At 27.8% G+C, this 20,908-nt stretch overlaps 1 protein-coding gene across 2 annotated transcripts in view; it reads left to right on the top strand.

Annotated features, from left to right (window-relative positions):
• Positions 1 to 13,566, top strand: part of LOC105845207 (proline-rich transmembrane protein 1) — a 54,245-nt gene extending 40,679 nt beyond the window's left edge. The window contains exon 4 of one of the 2 annotated variants that reach the window (XM_065792424.1): positions 13,311 to 13,566. In XM_065792424.1, coding sequence (XP_065648496.1) covers positions 13,311 to 13,365 — 55 coding nt within the window. In that variant the 3' untranslated portion in view covers positions 13,366 to 13,566. The remainder of the gene's footprint in view (positions 1 to 13,310) is intronic. The other variant, XM_065792422.1, reaches the window with a different exon arrangement.
• Positions 13,567 to 20,908: the final 7,342 nt, after the last annotated feature.

The following is a 20,908-nucleotide window of genomic DNA, read 5'->3' as shown; positions in this document are numbered from 1 at the left end:
CTAGACTTATATTCATCGATAAATTTTAAGTTTCATAATAAAATATTTAAAATTCAAAAATATTGACCATATTGTTGTTCTATAAATTTTTATACTACAACCTCGTCAGAAATTATCACAAACTTCTCATACAAAATGGTCATATTCAGATTTTCTTGAATGTACTATTTGTTTGTTCTTTTGCAGAAGTTTATATGTACACATGTAAATTGGAACAGTTTGACTAGGTACTTTACCTGTTTTAAATTGTTGAGGTGTTCTTGTTTTTTAGAAAATAGAGTTTTATTGGTTTTTTAAATAGCTTAAACAAAGTCATAGCTGCTCTGATTGGTCAAAGGAAATACGTTGATAATAACAGTCATCGCTTTTTTGGACATACCGCTTACTGGCTTTTTTAATATAACTCTAAACTTTTTTGTGACTAGAATTAGCCAAAATACAGATTTCGACGGGAGAACATGTTTTAGTAATAAATAAATAAAAAGTCAAAAGTGGTCATACGGCCTTGTATGTTTATACCATTACAAGATATCAAGTTTGTCAATTTATAAGACAGCATGGTTTATATATGTCTAATGAAAAAGAAAAATTTGATGTTTACAATTTTATTCGTGATTACCATTCTGAATTTGATACTCAATTTGTAACGTTTTTGTCAAAGTTTTGTAAACGTTGATCTTAAAGTAGAAAAAATTGATAAAAACTTTAGGCATCCTAAGAAAAACACTTTATTAAATCATCAAAATATTTGGATAGTAAAAAAAAAACTATAGTTAGTGGTAGGCCTGTGAAACAATTAGAATATTCATCAAATAAGACAAAGAGTCGTAAAATAGCAGCTTTCAACTTATTAACTAGTTCTTCAAATAAACTGTTGTTGCTAGTAGTTTTTATCTTTTTAAAGATTACAAAATAAAGGATGCAAAAGTAGTTCGAAGTCTATCTGTAAAGCAACCTTCTGATTCAGAACATGCTCAATACACTCTTAATAGAGCTCTAGCGCTCATATTAGATGATAATAGGTGCAAATTTGCTTACCAACGCTTGAGAAATAATGTTGTGAGTAAAGGTTGTAATCTCTATCCTTTATACAATAATTTTTGTGCTGGTAAAGTACAATGTCTTTCCTGAACAAACATTATCGTCTAATACAGTTGTAGAAACGAGTTAGAGATTCCAAGAATGATCTTGAAAGATTAACATTAAATTCTAAAGTTGGGTTTGATGGAAAAACTAGCCAAAGAATTTATAGTTAGCTAACAGTTGAAAAAGGTACAGAAATATTTTAGCAGAAGTTAGTTTATTTATTTTTTGTTTTGTTCCACTTCAGTAATCTTGAAACATTATTGACAAAAAAAGTATATACATTTGGTCTAATCCATACCAATCATCAACACTATATTGCAGACTAATAAGGTTCTTATTTAAAAAAGAAACAACTGAAGTTTTAAAACAAGAGAACCAGTCGATGAACAATTTGGTTGAAAGTTTGTTGTCAATATTTTGTGAAAACTTATCAATACTTCATCAAATTGAAATAACAATAATGGATGGGAAAGTTGTTACGGCTTTAACTACAACTATTAGATTTTCTCCACGTTCAGTTCAGTTTGGGGAAGCAATCCAACAAAAATAAATGATCTTAATGCAGCTAAAAATATGCCATTGACACAGATAGGTCTTTGCTTTGGCCTTGCAACTCTCGATGCTTGGGTTAAAAGCATGGAATGTATTCTTAAAATTAATTATAAATTGACGGTGAAAAAGTAGGCTACAAGGATACCATATGAAAAAAAATTATTCAAGAACAAAAATAGAAAGTTCAAATAAAGTTTTGTGATGAAGTTGAACCGAATATTGATATGCCAATGTCTGGTGGCTCTAAGTCATCGAATAACGGAAACCTTGTTTGAAGATTTTTTTAGAATGCATCTTTATTTAACTTTCTAATTGACTCTTCACTTTTTAGAGAATACTGCTACAAAACAGCTAAGAGGTATGTAAACCTAAACCCGTTGCATCATATGTAGTAGAGTCTGCATTGCATTCTTATTCATGGTTGGAAAGTTATAGAGAGAACGAATACCTACTGGAATGCTTAGTAAATACCTATTGGACTGCTCATATGTTTAAACATAATTTGACTTAAGTTAAATTATGTTTAAACATATGTTTAAACACTCTTAATAGAAATAAATTCGATTTTAAAGACCCCATTTTCTATCAATTAAGGTAAGGTAACCGATTTCCTAAATTGGAACACTTTGATTCTTTAATTGGGACATCTTGGTCTTGAAAAAACACCATAAAAAACAACAAAAATCAATTAAAGATTATTATCATTTCTACAGTAACAATTTAAACAACTAATTTAAAAAACTTATAACAGAATTAAAATTGCTCGGGAAAAATGAAATTCCACAATTTACAAACTATTTTGACTTTCTTTGATTTTAATTATTAAAAATCACTAAAAAAGGTAATATTTTTTAGGTTTATGATTGTAACGATTTATTTTTAAACTGCGTCTGAACTTTTTATTCAATCCTTTGATTTTATAAGTTATTAAGGAAGAAAAAGCGTTGCAGTTCTAATATGAGAAACTTTTATTTTGTTATGCAATCCCATGCTTGCAGAAACTTTTGAAATAAGTTTATGTTATTATTTGCATTTAAAATTCCATAGCATTAAAGACAAAAAAACGTAGTACCTATAGCAGAACAGTGTACCAGGTGCAATTAATATAGTGTTAACACGAAAGTTATATCATCAAAGCAAAATGATGCAAAAAAGCTGTAAATTGATGGAGCGCGTGGATTTTTTTAGGGATAAGTTTCAAAATCTCTCATATCGTAGAAATAAGAAGTTTTATAAAAAATTCAAAATATAATTCAATTCTTACAAAGCTTCAAGAAAGCTACAATTTTATTTGCTAGGGTTCCGTTTATAGAGTTTTGTTCCTAATAGACTTTCTACAAATGGAAAAATGCCCCGAAGGTATTACTGGCTTAATCTCCAAAAAAGCAATGGGTAAATCTGCAATTAATTAACAAAACCATTACATTTTTTACATGTTTAATGTTAACTTTATAATTTTTTTTTAATTTTTCAGCACCACACAGATCAACATCAAAATTAGTTGTCCAGTTGCTTCCGGGAAGACGTATTTAAGATGTTCCAGGTTTGCTGATGGAGTGTGCAGCGAGAACACCAAGCAGATAATTACTGGTGTCTGTATGATGTAGGAGCTTATCAGTTAATGGGAGCAGAATTAGCTTAAAAGTCAAAGAATTCCACACTTTAAACATAATTTTAAAACACTAGAACTATCAGAGGGTAGCTACAAAAAGAAGGTAAACACTTTTTCGAAAGAGAGCAGTGTTTTCTTCTCTATTTGTAAAACAAACATAACTGATTTAATAAGTGATAAAAATAGGGATGAAGAGTCTAAGTGGGAAGACAAATTTCTTGAGGCATTGTTTAAGAGGGGATATGGTCAAATTCGCGAACATAGAAAATAAATTTTGTAAAAATGCTCGCAGAGCACAAGAACAAATAATTAAAATGTCTGAGAAAATCCAAAGAAATGAAGATAAAAATAAGAAAAAGGAGAGTAACTATTCGGAAGTTGACTTTCAAGCACAAATTGTGACAATATATTGTGATAATAAAACTATAATTACCTTGAGCTAAAGTCGAGAAAAAACAGAAAAGATTTCAGAGTGACATCAAAGTTTGCCTTCAGTTAAGTTTGGAAGAAATTCTTCACGATTGCATTTCAATTATGCTCAGATTTTGTATTGAAGTCAGGCCGGGTATGTGTCTTTTGTCTTCTCTTTACAAGACTAGAGGAGCTAATATTGATAATATGTTAATATCAAGATCAACTCTAAACCAGAAAACTCATAATCTTGTGGAGTCTGAGGCACAAGTAATTAGAAAGGAAAACATAGATAAAATAATAGGTTTAAAAATTATGGTACATTTTGATAACAAGATTTTGAAGAGATACGGTTGGGAAAAAGGAATATCTAAATATGAGAATAGAATTGCCGTTGATAAAAGAAACCTCTGGTTCAATAAGTGGTCCCAGCAAGAAAATTTATGTAATTATCCAAAAACTTTGATCGCAGATTTAAGAAGTTGTAAACAAACTTGAGAGAATTGTAAAGTTTGACTGGTCTCAAGATGCTTTTAGAACCGGCTCATTACTGTTCAAACTTGTCTTGGATAATAAAGAGCTCTGTATCACAGATCTTCATAAGAATACTTTTCAGAGAGATGATTACAAGTATCTTTGTAAGCTTCTGGCATTTTTTCTAGAAGCTGAGTTATCGAACTGTTTATTTGAACAGCCTGGTGCTCATCATGAAACAAGATTTATGGATGACTGTATATACTTACTGGTTATTCAGATTACTCAAATGTACCACCCTGCTAATTCCGAAATAATTAGAAAAAATACATTAAACCATCTGATAGCTGTGACCAAATACATTGTATTATTTCATGGACTCTTCTTTCTAAAAAGCTCCAATGCTTCTTAAGTACCTTCAAATGATTTAAATGCGTTCAATATTGCTTTTCAACTGCAAGCAGTAGACGAATTTAAAGAATTTGCTAAAATAGGAAGTATTCTTTACAAGAGTCTTATGCGCCATACTTGGTATCTGTCCCCGCAACAAGTAGTTTTTTCCCTTGCTGATAAGGATCTGGAAACTGAAGTAAAGACCAACATGTTAAACATGTTAAACAAGACTTAGTCAACGAGCAACCCTACTTTTTGTTCTTGCTATTGAAGATCTCTAAGAAGGAATTTTTGCTATGGTAAGAAAAAGGCATCAAAGCATGTGAAAATGAGGAAGTTTTCCAGTCTTTTACTTACTTTTTAATGTGTTTAAGAACACTTGCAGTTGTAAATGACCGTGCAAAACGCCACATTAAGTTAATTCAAGATTTCATTAAGAGAACACACAATTAAGACAGACTTCTAATACACTCCAGGTATTTTATTCAATAACACAAAATATAAATGGGAATTTTAGTTGTTATTAATAACAATGGCTGTTGATGTATAAGTAGTACTTTTTATAAATTTATATATTTAGTTATTGTATTTAATTTATAATTTAGGTAGTTCAGAGGAACAGGCAAAAGATTTCAAAAAACGCTACAAAAAAGGATCTTAAAATTATTTAGTTTAATATTATTTGTATTAATAATACTGGTTTATATTATATTACAATATTATAAAATATAATAATAATATAAAATATAAGAGTATAATACTATTTTGGTTTAAAGTAAATGATGAATTAAATCTCTAAACTTAATTTTTTAATTATTACTATAAAGTTAAATAATCGATTTGATGTTGAAACCTTGACATTCCGGGGGCGGATACAACATTTTTTGATGTTTGAGATAAATGAGTAACCCCCTCAAATTGAGGAGGAGGGGGGGGCGGGGAAGATAATCAAACTTTTTATGGTCATATTTTATGAACGTTAAAAGACTTTTGTGTGAACTTTAAATTTTATCGATAAATATGGATTTATTTAAAAATAGTGAAAAAAATAATGTATCAACTTATTGCTCTCACGTTTGGGGCAGGCACAGCTAAAATTTGATGGCTTTTTTGTTTCCAGGCTCCAATCAATGCAATTTTTTCGCAAAGCATCCTTATTTGACATATAAAAATATATATGTTTGGAGTTTGCTCCATGTCTGGAAGTTAGCTAAAACGTTTAAAAATGCTGCACACGCAAAATTATATGCTAAAATTAGACCATCCAACTATTCGAGCTTTTCAACTATTCGAATATCAAATAGAAAAATCTGAAAATATTCGAGTAATCGAATACTCGAATAATTTATCAAAAAGTTAAAAGACATTAAAAAAATAAAAAATAATAATAATCTAATTAAAAAAGCGTTTAATATTTTATTTTGAACGATTTTATTATTTTATATATGTATTATTTTTTTTCTAAAAACATATATTTTAAAAATAAAAGAGAATTGAATGTTTCGAAATTTAGACTTGTTCTTCTTTTCGTTTTAATTGCACCTGCTGTTGAGAATACTCTTTCAGAAGCTGTTGAGGTAGGGCGTATTGTTATTAAAGCGTTATACAAAACGTCCAGCGTTGTCGACCGTTTTTTAAAAGAATCCAATTGACGAAATTCTTTCTTCAATTCAATATATTTATCAATTTCGCTGCAATTGCTAACATGACAGTTTTTTGGTTCTGTAATAGAACTTATTGCATTTTTGAGTTCGTTTTGCAATCCGACTACAACTGGTGATGTTTATTCTATTAAATCATCTGCATCAGATGAGGTAAAATCATTATTAATTTGCTCTTCTTCAAACATTTGTGGATATATTTGTTTCATAACTTTAACAGCGAATAATATTGCTGCATTTGTTGATGAATATTTAAAATGAGCGTTAGAACTTGGTATATTTCCACTCTGCAGATAAATGATCAATGTCATTAAAACTGGATCTCTTCTTTCATCCATCCTTATTTTGATCGCATGTATCAGTTTTTTTGCTATATTAGTTTGCATTGGTTGCAACTTTTCAAACAAAAATTTGTAAACTCCTTCAGCAGTTATGAGATTTGCACCATTTTTACTTAATTCAGTAACAGCAGTTTCAACTGGTGCCAGAACATCAACAAGGTTTTGTAGCGCAAAATTATTATTTTCTGGAATTGGATCAATATTCAATTCTACTAAGGATTTGTTAACACATTCTGATAGAATTTAAAATCGTCGAATCATTACACTCAAAGAATTCCATCGTGTTTTTATGTCTAATTTTAACTTGAATTTTTCCCCCATTTTTTGAGCTATATTTTGTTGCAAAATAGAATGCTTTGTAGCCGATTTTTTAAACATTCATATAACACCTCTTAACCTGTTAATAATTTCAAAATCTAACGTCATATCATATTCATCTTCCTCAATAAACACCAAATTGTAATCAGAGCACTGATCTTCTGGGGAATCTTCTTCTACATCTTCATCAACAAAATCTTCGGTATCGTCAAACACTTTATTGCGAATAGAATTTTTTGGTATATAAAAACAATCCATCACGGCTAAATGAAGCGCGTGATTATGGCAAAGTTGATTTAAAACACCTAATATATTGCCATATTTTTTTATTACGGCTGCTGCATCGTTAGTAGATGCAATAACATCATTTTTTAATCCCAAAGTCTGCTAACTTAGCTTCAACCAAATGTTTAATTGTTTCTGCATTTGCCTGCTTAATTATTTCCGTTAAACCCAGAACATAGCATTCAATTGTATTTGAGTCTATTCCAATCACATGAGCTGTTACGTTTACATAACTTAAAGTAGTACAATCTGTCCATTCATCCACAGTAATGGCAAATTTACGATTTGCTGTTTTTAATTTTTCAAATTTTTTCTGCAGTTCAACACATTTTTCTTTATAAAAGCTATTGATGCATTTTGAAATAGTTGTCGGACTTTTCGGCATTTTATAACCTTTTTGTTGCACGTAACCAGCTATAGCTTGGGTTTACTCATTGCTGTGATAGCCATTCCATCAAAAGCTGCGACTTTTGACAATATTTCATTTAAAGATTCTTTTTTTACAAATGGCCAAATATTACTTATTTCAGTATTTTTTTTTTCTTAGGAATACTATTTTCTCCATCATTGTCATTTGATACCGATTTAGATATCAATATGTTGTGTCGTAGCTTCAAATGATTAATCATAGCAGTAGTTGAACTTCTTCATCCTATGTTCGTGTTGCACCTACCACATTTGGCTTCACCAATATTTTTTTCGTCTTTCTTAAAAAACTCCGATACCTTGGATTTTTTTGACATGGCTAAAAAAACCAGAGATGAATTATCTAAGAAAATCTAAAAAATTTTAACTTACCACTTTAAATTATGCAACCACAAATTGTATATTATATTATATTTATTCAGTTGTATATAATATTTATTTATTCACAAAATATTAAAAATTATTATTATTAAGATTATTATTGAGATTTTTTTATTATGGAACAAATATGTCTTTATATTTTTAAGCAATCTAAATAAACGACTGTTTTCTAAAAGCAAACAAAAATAATGTCACCCAAAATAAAAACCATACAAAAATGCAATTTAAGTTTTCCACTTCAAAGTTATATAAAAATGCTAAGAATTTTTTCCGTTTGCAAAAAGAGAAATTAACAGTACTTTTTTAAAAGCTTACTCTGCCTTTACATTTTTGAAATTATTCGAATATTGGAGAAAATATTCAAATATCAAATAGTAAAAAAACACGCAAATATATTCGAATATCAAGTATTCGAATACTCAAATTGGATGGTCTAGCTAAAATGTTCATTTTGTTGCATTTTAAAACAAATTTCTCCATAAAACTGATGATTTATTTTGTTAAAAAATTTACTTAATAATTTTACGACAGGGATATTTATTTGTCTGACACGCACCATTAATTATTTTGTAAAACAGTACGTCTGTAATTAATAGCTTCTAGAACTTTTTTTGCTATACTTTTGTTAGAATTAGGCATTCGAAAGATTCCATGTATTTTTTCATTTTGTTAAGATTTGATCTAGTTTCGACGTTAAGTTAAATTCCAAAATAGAATCTATTGCATTTTTAATTTCATTAAATTTATTCAGCAAATGGTTAAACACTTTCAATTCTTGCAAACCAGCGTGTAATTGACATATCGTGTAAACAACATTCAGCATTTTTTAATATTTCTTTTTGAGCTACTAATAAATATATATTGTATAATTTTTTTGTCAAAAAAATATACAACATGAAGACAAGATTCTGCCGCATGAACACCACATAAATTTAAACAACAACATGCCAAGGAGAAAATATTCCGAAAGGATTAATTTGCAAAATGCGAGCATGTGGACCTTTATATGATCCACTCATTTTGGATGCTTAATCATACCCTTGTGCATGACAGTCACCTATAGGAATATTATATCTTTGAAGTGTTTTAAGAATTAAACTAGCAATATCTTCTCAAGTATTCTTATTGCAGTCAAAAAATCCAAGATATCTTTTCATAATTACGAATTTGTTAAAATTAATAGTAACGTACCAAAAAATAAATGTAAATTGTTCTATATGTGCAGAACCGGGTGTTGAATCTAAAATAAGGGAATAATATTTCACAGTTCCTCTTTCCTTAATAATACAAGTTCTCAAGTAGTTAGCACAGCATGATATAAATTTATTTTGAATGTCTACTAATTAGTAATGTACTTGCAATCTCTGCTTTACGTTTTGTGCCTGCTTTACGCTTTTTAAATGTTTTTCTAAAAGTGAATCGTAATGACTTAAAAACCTATTATTCATAAAAAATTTCCATTATTCAAATTTCTAAATAAATAAGTGACACCCCTAAAGGTTAATGGACGCTTAGCAAGAAACAAAAGTAGATCCAATATTCGTTTTAATAAATCTTTCCAAAAGGTCCGCGTCAATGTTTCCATTATCGTAATTGTCATTGTTATATGTTTTTGAAGAAATTTCTGTGTTTCATTTTGTATTTGTTTTACTATTAAAAAATCAATAGTGGTATCTTTATTAATATTATTTTCTAAATTTTACCACTAAATATAACAAGATTTATGATTGATATATTTTTCATGGTATGGTATTCTATCATATAATTCTTTGTACCCTCTATTAACCATATACATGAAGCAAAAATTGATATTTGCTCACTAATATATAAAAAAACAACAACAAGGAAAACAAAACAGAGCATTTTAGATTTGCTCCAAGCTAACAAATCACGAGGAACTATTTCTTTATTTTTTAATCGAAATTCTAATAGATACAAAGGGAACCTACTACCGTGTGTATCTAAACGAAATATTGTTAGGAGTGGTTCTGGACCTCTTAGAATGGCATTTCCTACGTCTTTTAATGTTACATTTAGTTTTAACACCTTGATTTTGATGTTGGCACAGTTGGTAAAGAAAAAAAGTGTCAAAATATCAGATTGCAGTTTGAGCGCAGAAACTCCAACAAATTCTGATTCATTTCTTGCATTTAAAAGGCCCGCGTCAATATTTCCATTACTGTAATTGTCATTGTTATATGTTTTTGAAGAAATTGTAAACGCCAAATTTTCAAGTGCTCTCATACCTCTCGAATTTTCTTTATCTCTTATTGTCTCTCTTTTCATTTATACTATCCAGACCTATGGCCAGACCTTGTATTCTGTATTACAGAATTAACTCTTTTATTTTATAATTATACAAAATTAAATAAGTAAAACAAATTAAAGTTTCCAAATAGTTTTATTATTTTAATATTAATATTTGAATAAAAATATTTTGTATTTAACGTATATATATATATATATATATATATATATATATATATATATATATATATATATATATATATATATATATATATATATATATATATATTTATATATATATATATATATATATATATATATATATATATATATATATATATATATATTTATATATATTTATTGATTTATTTAAATTTTATTTAAATGAAAAACAACATTTAAAGTTTCGTGCCATACACGAAAATCATCAGCTATACACAAATATATATATATATATATATATATATATATATATCTATATATATATATATATATACATATATATATATATATATATATATATATATATATATATATATATATATATATATATATATATATATATATATATATATATATATATCCGCTCACTAATGTTTTTTAAAAATGGCAAAAATGTTTAAATGTACATCAAAGAGTACTACTATTATAAAGATTTTTAAATGTACCTGTGCATGGTTTTACCAAAGGATTTTAAAAACATTAAAAGCACACAGGTGTTATATTGGAAGCAAAATAATTATTGTCAAAAACTTTATTTAGTATTTTTTTGACTTTTTTCGGGAAAAAAAATAAATTATTGGTAAGTTCAATTCTAAAAATATATTTACATTTATAAATCATAAGATATTTACATATGTAACATATAAAATATATATCTAACCCATGAGTTTTGATTATTTAAATAAAGTTGATAAATTTATAGCAAAAAGTGCGTTATAAAAAAATTGAACAATTTCTAAAAGAAAATTAGTTGTGGATTTCTTAAATAATGGTAAGACTTACAGAGAAGTTAGTAAGGAGACTGGAATTCCTTTTTGAACTGTCAGCAATATTATAAAAAAGTATTATTTGAATGGGACTACAACTGATATAGTAGAAAGAGGCTGTAAAAAAAAACATCTGCTGCCATTGATAGAAACATTATTTTACAAGTCAAGCAAATCAGATTTGAAGCTGCTCAAAAGCGAGGCGACAAAGTTAAAAACGACAATCAAATTATGATTTCAGCTCAAACTATCCGAAATAGAATCAGAGAGCAAGGAATTTATGGTAGAGTATGTCAAAAAAAATCATATTTGACTCTAAGACATATATATGTTGACAAGACTATTGAGTACTGGAAGAAAGTAATTTGGAGTGACGAATCCTAATTTAACCTGATCTCATCGGATGGACAGCAATAATTTTGGCGAAAACAAGGCGAAGCATACAAATTGAATTGCATGAGAGGAACAGTAAAGCACGGTGGAGGAAATGTCATGGTGTGGGGATCAATGGCGTGGCAAGGAGCTGGAAATTGAATTTCATTGAGTCAACAATGAATGCCACTTTGTATATAGAAATTTTAAAGCAAAATTTGAAGCCATCAGATCGTAAATTTAGATTCCAAAATTACTTTGTCTTTCAACAAGACAATGATCCAAAGCATTCTGCCGTAGCAACAAGGAATATTTTCAAAAGAATGATATTAATTTGATAGAATGGCCTGCCCAGTCTGCTGACCGTAATCCGATTGAGCAATTGTGGTACATTCTAGACCAGAAAATTGGAGATCGAGCTTACAGAATACAAAATGATTAAAAAGCAGCCATAGTTGAAGCATGGAAAAAAATAACTCTAGAAGAAACCAAATCTGTAGTGGAATCCATGCCTTGACATATGCAAACAGTTATTTTGGCAAAGGGTGGCGCAACTAAATATTGAAAAGTAATTTTTTGTCTAAGCTTGGAAATTTTTCTTATTTGTGCCATTATTTATTTTGCGAGAAAATATTTGATAAGTATAAGTACATTTGATTTTTCTAAGTCATATGAACTTATATTTGATAATTTTTTAAGACAAAGCTTTAATATAATACTATTTTCAAATAATTATTAGTTTATTCTCTTAAAAGCAAAAATCAACTACCGTTTTTTAATTATTTAATACGAATTTTCAAAAAAAAAAGTTTTTGCTATTTAATTTTTCGCCTACTATATATATATGTATATGTATATATATATATATATATATATATATATATATATATATATATATATATATATATATATATATATATATATATATATATATATATATATATATATATATATATGTATATATATATATATATATATATATGTATATATATATATATTAGGGTGGTTCAAAAAAAACTTTTTTTAAAATAGTCTGCTACACTTAACCTTATGTGTTTCATATAATTCAAAAAGAATAGATTTACAATTTTTTTGAATAAAAAATACTTTTAGATGTGCCTCAAAACCCTTAAAAATTTAACAGGTCCCTAATATTTTGAAAAAACATAATCAATTTACATAAAAAACATGTTTAATAAAATTATTTAAAAAAAACTTAAAAATCTTGACTTTTTATTTTCATCTTAAAAACAATAGTTTTTAGACGATTATACCTGAAAATTTTTTAATGTAAATTGATTATTAGTTTTGAAGTTTTTATATAATTTCGCTTCTTTTGAGTGCCAGGTTGACATACTTTAGAAAAACTTTTTTTTTCAAAATATTAGAGACCTGTCAAATTTTTAAGGGTCTTGAGGCACCCTTAAAAATATTTTTTATTACAAAAAATTTTAAACGTGTTTTTAAACTATATAAACACACATTTAGTTAAGTGCAGCAGACTATTTAAAAAAAAGTTGTTTTTTGAACCACCCTAATATATATATATATATATATATATATATATATATATAAATATATATATATATATATATATATATATATATACATATATATATATATATATATATATATATATATATATATATATATATATATATATATATATATATATATATATATATATATGTATATGTATATATATAAATGAAATTTGGAACTGGTATTAATGTTTTCTTTATATAGTATACTATTTTTTTAGGTTGCTTTCAATCTTGCTAGAAAAGAACCTTTTAAAGCCGAGAAGCACTCGTTAGCAGCCAGAAACTTAGCGTTTTGCTCAATTTACTTTGGAATTATTGCGCTGTTTATTTTTATCGCAAATTTTTGCATATTTGTTCTTCATTTTCGTTTAGCATTAATTTAAATAAAGAAATAGATTAACAATAGTACTCATTTCCCGATTATCTTGATACGATTCCCTCAGATTAAAAGTGCTAAAAAGTATTTAAAAAAATCTAATTTGAAGTTGCAATAATACTTACTACTTGAATACATCAATCACTTAACTTAAACTCTTTCCCATTTTCTTGCAAAAGACCCTTTTCTTCAGCCTCAATTTGACAGAAAATGTTTTTCAAATCATTAAATAAATTATTAGGATTAAAAAATAATAATAATTTTAAAGAATTATATTTATTTTACTGGTATAATTAGCCTTTGTATCATTTAATGAAAAATATTTAGTAAAGCGTAATGCATTTTTAGCAATTTATAATGAATTTTTAGTATTCAACGATCAATGTCATATAAACATACAAACAATCACTATCATAATTAATAGTCCTGGCAAAGCATCACCTCGCACTTTTATCTTGTATTAAAGGTAGAAAATGATTATTGAGTGATAACAATGAAGCTTTAATTGTGGCTACGTCTCTGTATTGTTGAAGATATGATACTTTGCTAAATTCTATTGACATTTATAATCTATTAGCTTATTAACTATGTTACTAGACATTGCCCGTTAACTTTAATGGAGATTGCCAAAAACCCAATTAAAATAGTATTAATTAAGTAAATGGAGAATTTAATAAGTATATGATGAAAAATGGAGTTGTGGGTAATTATCTGACAATTTGTTTGTTCAATGTTTCTGGTTGCAAGAGTGCTTAACTGGAAAAAAGTTTACTTTATTCCTGAGCCTGGCACTATTCAACAAAAGATCTGAACAAAACGGAAGTCTGTTTAGGATATCTCTATTTTATTTTTCTCTCGAATACTTTCTCAAGCACTTATGTCTGTAATCACAGAAGTGCTTATTTCGAGTCTCAGTCGCCTCTTCCAATAATTGACCAATTATTGGAAGAGGCGACTATAGAGGCAACTGGTCAATTATTGTGTTACCATATCTAAATATCTTGTGAATTATAGGAGACATTGAGTATTTTTTGACATCAATTTTATATCTACTCTTCCAAGGTTTCAAAAACGATACTACAATTTTTAATAAAACTAATGTCAATAAAGTTAACTCCTGTAATGAGGATAAGGTTTGAGGATCTAAAAAGAATTTTCTTGACGTATTGTCGTCGTTAGTACTCCCGAAACTTGCTTTCGCAATATCAACAAGCAACCTCATTTTCTCTTTGAATGTGTTTTGAATGTGTTTTTTGTTCCCGCTATAATTTTTTTATCCTCTTGTGTTCTCGCTTTCCATTTTATTATGGAAATACGGTCAAATGTATTAAAAATTCACAAAATCGAATCCCTGCACTTAATATCGAAAATCCAAATTTAAGGGCATCTGCATTTTTTATGCTTTTTAAGCTTAAGTTATTAAAATCTTTTGACGTTTGTCTACAAAGTTAGTACCTCGTTGTAGATGCCACAATGGTTGCACTATGGCATATTTTTGCATCGATCATTGTAAATACCAATATGTTCTATATTGCTATAGTGCCACCAAAAATTTTTGTATTTCAGTTTTTATTTAATCTTGCACATAGCGGATTTCTTCATTTGTTATATCTTTAGTTTCGTGAATAAAACGAATTTGTATATGACAAATAAATCTTGTAGGCACTGGTTTTTGCAACATAATTTTCTGGTCACCAATATGACATACGAGCAGTAGTGACACAAATGATATGAGGCTTTGGAAGGTGTTTGCGTCACCATCTGTACTATTTTGGAATTTTTTTTTAAATGTTTGTTGCTGTAACTAACAAATATTTAAGCAAAAAAGTTGCAAAACAAAACACAACCCCATTTTGATAACATTTCTAAATTGCTAATTTCTTCATCATTTAAGGTTTCCATTTGAATAGTCTCACAAGCGCCTAGATGTATGATCTAGAATATCTAGTAATTTATTTTGCTCGATAGGCTTCCGAGACCGCTATAAAATATTTTAAATAAACTTTTTTTGTACATAAACGCCAGCATACTTGGTTAAAACTTACTGACCTTCATCAAGTCATAAACATCAACTAACACAAAAAAAAAATTTGCCGCAGCAAAACTCTAAAACTTAGCAATGATGAAGGGAGTGATAGGATGCATCCTGTTCACAGAATTTAATTTCTAGTTAATCTAAACTTATTAACTATATTAGATCTAGTATTGACTAAGGACCGGCGAATTCAACTTTGCAAGACCCGAATTTAATTTTTTTTAAATTTAAATTTAAGACATATGTGTACCCTAAATTTAACTGAAAAACAAATTTAGACTTTTAAACCTAATTTACCTGAAAGCTGAATCTCGATTTTAAAAACACGTTGAAATGAAAAAGAAATTTTATAAAGAACAACAAAAGTATATTTTTGAATAATAATTTAAATTTAAATTTTTGTTTTATTTTGGGTGCGTTAAAAAGACCGAACAGTCTTGTCACAGAGTAACGCGGAAGAGCTTTTCTAAAACATGCTTTATTATACTAAATCATACTGAGCCAAGGCTGCTGTATAATTATTTTTTATAAACTAAAATTATTGTTTTATAAAATAATAATAAATATTAAATAATTTTAACAAGTTAAATTGTATATTTTTAATAAGTTAAAATTTAAAATGAGCTGAATAATATTAAATTATTTAGCTTGTAATAAACCATATTTCAAAACATTAAAAAAATACAAGTGAAACTAAGTAACTTTTAACTAATTAAAAATATGCACTTACTAAAGAAAGTAATTGGCGACAGAAAAAAAATTTTTAAAATGCATTATTTTCCAGACTGCTGAAAAACAGTATCTGATTTCCCTATTTTCGAAAATTATAGTGAGCGATCTGACTCTTCCAACTACAGCCCCATAAGTCTTTTTACGACCATAAGCAAGGTTTTTGATTCTTTAATTAACAGACGCTTAATCTCTCATCTTGATTCTAATAACTTACTTTCGGATCATCAATATGAATTTCGGTCTTTTTGTTTTACTGCTGATTTGTTAAAGGTAATAACCGATAAGCTTTATAGTGCATTAAATAGATGTGGAAAAGTTCAGGTTATCTCTGCCGACATATCTAAAGCCTTTGATAAAAACCTGCTTAAGTTTTTTTCTTACGGTGTGTCAGGTAACATTTTTAAGATTATGGAATCCTTCTTTACTAACCGTTGTATAAAAATTGTCTTCGATGGACAGCACTCTTTTAAATACCCTGTAATTTCAGAGGATCCTCAGGTTCTATCCTTAGCCCTAAACTCTTTTTTAATCTACATTAACAATCTCTTAGAAATTTTTACATCTAAGGTGGCATTGTTTGCTTATAGTACTACCATTTATACTTGTCTTGATAACTTGATAGGAAGCCAACACTATCAGATTGGTTGGAGAGGGTCTTTAAGCTTGAGAAAAAACTCACTTCTACAATTGGGGCTTTCAGTGGTTGGTACAACTTAACTTAAATAAAACTCACTTTTTGTCAGCTAATCGTTATCGCAATAATCTTGATCTTCCTATATTTATGAACAATAATGTCCTCGATGAGTCATCTATCTTTCGTCTTCTTAGATTAAATCTTACTTACAATCTTTCTTAGAAACCATATATCAAACCAAGTGCGAAATTAGCATCTGCTAAGGTTGCATCTTGTAATCGTGCTTGCCACTTTCTTTTTTTAGATTATACTATTTTTGTTTATAAATCTCAAATCCATCTTTATATGGAATACTGTTGCCAATTTGGAGCGGTAATTCAAATGATGCTCTTTCTCTTTTACATAAGATGCAAAAACTCATTATAAACATAGTTGGAGCTGCTCTTGCAGGCAACCTTTAACTATTTTCACATCGAAATAATGTTGCTTCTTTTTCTCTTTTCTAAAAATACTTTAATGGGCGCTGTTCTGAAGCACTAGCGTCTCTTGTGTCATCTACTAAAATTTATTCTTGTGTTACTCGTCATTCAATTAAGTCTCGTCCTAACACTGCGACTGTTTCTAAGTGCCCAAAAATGTCTTATTCGTTTAGTTTTATTTTCTCGAACATCAGTTCTATGAAATACGCTGCCCTTTCCTTGTTTTTCTAACTTATATAATTTGCAGTCTTTTAACTCGTCTGTAAATTGTTTTTTTGCTCTATAAACTTAATTTTTTTTTTCCAGTAACTTCCAACTCTAACAAATTTTTTACAAATAAAATAAAAATACATGTTTCGACTATTTAATAGTCATCTTCAGTTGGGTTTAAAAAAACTTTATATTTAGTTTTACATAAAAAAATTCTACGGTAATAAAAATAATTTACAATTATTTTATTAATTACGACAAAATAGGCAATAGCAAAAAATGCAATTAAAAAATTATTGAATTTAACGAAAGATTAACGACTAATAAAATGGTAACTATTATGTGAAAACAGATATTTTATAATGGTTTAACTGTTTGTCTATATCTGGATTTTTCCATTCAACGAACAAACTTTCCTTAATCTTAAAATCGAATTTATTATAAATTTCATTTATAGGCCAAGTTGAACACATTTTGCTTTTGAGAATTTCAAAAAGATTTTTAATGCCATAATAAAAACTAAGCTTAGTATTTTTAATTTAAAATATCAATTAAGAAATTAATTAAATTTAACTTGTGTAAAAAAGAGATAAAACTACAAAAGGAAAATAAAAACTGCATGAAGACCTGAATACGTCTCCTTAACAAAAATGCAGGTACATAAGAAACTATTTACTTTATTATTCGTTAACTTTTTGTTAAATAATTCAATAACTTTTTTATTGTATTTTTTGCTATTTCTTATTTTGTCGTAAATAATAAAAAAATTGTAATTTATATCTTATTACCGTAGAATATTTGTATATAAATTAAATAAGTTTTTTTTAACCCAACTAAAGAAGATTATAAAACAGTCAAAACATGTATTATTATTTTATTTGTTAATAAAAATGGTTTTTATTAATAAGAGAAAAAATTGGTCTTATTTCTCAATTATTTTATTTATACTGCGCAAAAAAGAAATTTTGGAAATGCATATGGTTAGGTTGTATAGGTTGATGTACACAAAACCTGAAACATATTTTATAATAATTTCTTTTTAAATAGACACAAGTTAATAACTTCCGAATTTAACTGATAGTTAAATGAAATTTTGCAATTGTTACGGATTATAACTAAAAGCCGAGTTTCTATTTCAAATTCGGCACCGAAGTCGAAGCCGAAGTCAAATTCGCATATCAGTAAACTTCGTAATCAAAACATTCGCGGATATTTAGTATTAATAAGGACTTTTGATTATATATAGGGTTAAATAGGGTTAAGGATAGCCCTTTGAGAAACCCCTGAAGTTAAAGGAAATGAAGAAGAATGACATCCATCGAGGACAATTTTTATACTACATTTGGTAAAGAAATGCTTTAAAAAGTACTAAGAACTAAAATTTTTGAAAGACAAAACTATGACCACTTAAGAGTCATTTTTTGAAAGAATCAGGCAGTTAATGGAAGTGACCTCCTCCAAATTGCTTGAATTTTTTATATATTGATCAGAATATAGAAAAAACCTGTTTGGGAAAAAAAAAAATTTTCAAAAATGTTTCGTTCACTCGGAATCTGGGCTTAAATTTTTGAGATTTTTTTAAAAATTTTTAGAAATTTAGTTTTTGCCACCTTTGAACCCATTTTTTTGGCAAGGCAAAAAGTTGCACATAGCTTTTGTAGTTAATATCAGACGTAACCCAAAAGCTCTCTCCAAAAAATATAAAAAAGTTGCGTGACACTGTGCGGTTGGCTAATTATCATAGTTCAAAAGTACAAAATCAATCACTTTTGTCAATTTTTAATCGGAGTTAATTCTAGCGGCGAAGTGTTGCACACAATTTTTCTTTTAGGATTTGAAATTATCAAAGGTATTGAGTCTAAAAATGCAAAGAAAGTTATGTGATACCTAAGGCCTATTAATATATTAAGGCTTGAAATTGGAAAAAAATGTTTTAGTATACTTACAAAATGAACCATTACGGCAGAGGCGCTTAGTTTTGTAAAAATGTAAACATATCCAACTGTCAATACAAAAAGGTCCTAACATAATAATAAAAAAAATTCGTGTGATCTTTAGATATTAAGTTAAAAATAAAGGTACAAATTGTTAAAAATGATTAAGTACGAAGAGATATTTTTTTGGACACACAGATGAGGTTTTCGCTCACAATAAAATTTCTATCATCCAAAATTAGCATTTAGCATTACACAAAACATTGCACGTAATGTTAAGAAAAAATTTAAGCGTTTCTGACTATGATATAGAAATCATAACAATTGAAATAAATAATAATAAAAAACAATACATGATCAGAAGTGAATTATTTAAATTTACGTCATAACCAAATAACTTGTGGTGATCGAATGGAAGAAGAATCGCTGATATCACGATTGTGGAGAAACAAGTTAGTGGGCGGTTGTTTACTTTACCATAAAAACGTCTTAACTTTATTTTAACGATCTTTAAAATTTGCATAAATAGAGTAGATATTTTATCATTGCTATTGAGAAATAGGTACTGCATAAATAGAACTTGTTTTTAGTTGAGTATGAAACAAAACAAATATTTTTATGAAAACTGTTGTTGCTTTTCAAAAAGAAATTGCGGAATATTCAAAAAACATAAAATTGTAAACAAAATGTTCTACATTCATCAGCTGGGAGATGTTGATGTTAAGAAACACCTCATCAACTTAAAGGTAATTATGTATTTTAAATTTACGCAGACTGTAATATAATTTTTATAATTACATACTTTATAACTTCTCTGCAATAAGATTTTGAGACAAAGTTCTTTAAACAAAAAAAAATAGCTCTTTTAATTAATTCCTCACTCTTTTAATAAATAATCACTAAATTAATCACACTCTTGCAATATTGTATTTTAATAATAACAACAATGTATTTCAAACTTGTAAACATTTTTCGTGAAGAGTCAGATTATAAACAATGCTTTAAATGACACACTTAATAATTGTTTAAAAAATTGTTTTTAGGTCATGCGATTAAACGATAATAATATTTGGGAAGAAAATGGACTTATTGCAAATAGACTTAAAAGAAATCTTGAAAAGGATGAACAAATATGTGCTTTTCACCGGTACACGTTTGGTATTGCATGGAGTCCACCAAAAACATGCTTTCATCCTCACCATCTAAATATAAAAGGAAAAAAATCTCCCGCTTTAAGGGCGTCACCAATACATGTCGTCATATCAATGTCAAAGCGATACAATGAAGTATTTTCAGTTGGTGCAATGCTGTGTTTTACACATTTAAAGCAAGAAACTGCTTTATCTAGAGTCAACGAAAACACCAATTTATGTACAGAAACACAAACACAACAAGAACAAACATATATGACACCTG

The sequence above is a fragment of the Hydra vulgaris genome, chromosome 03, assembly GCF_038396675.1.
Source record: "Hydra vulgaris chromosome 03, alternate assembly HydraT2T_AEP".
Classification (NCBI taxonomy): domain Eukaryota; kingdom Metazoa; phylum Cnidaria; class Hydrozoa; order Anthoathecata; family Hydridae; genus Hydra; species Hydra vulgaris.
The sequence above is the reverse complement of the archived record's forward strand: the minus strand, read 5'-3'. Positions and strand labels throughout refer to the sequence as shown.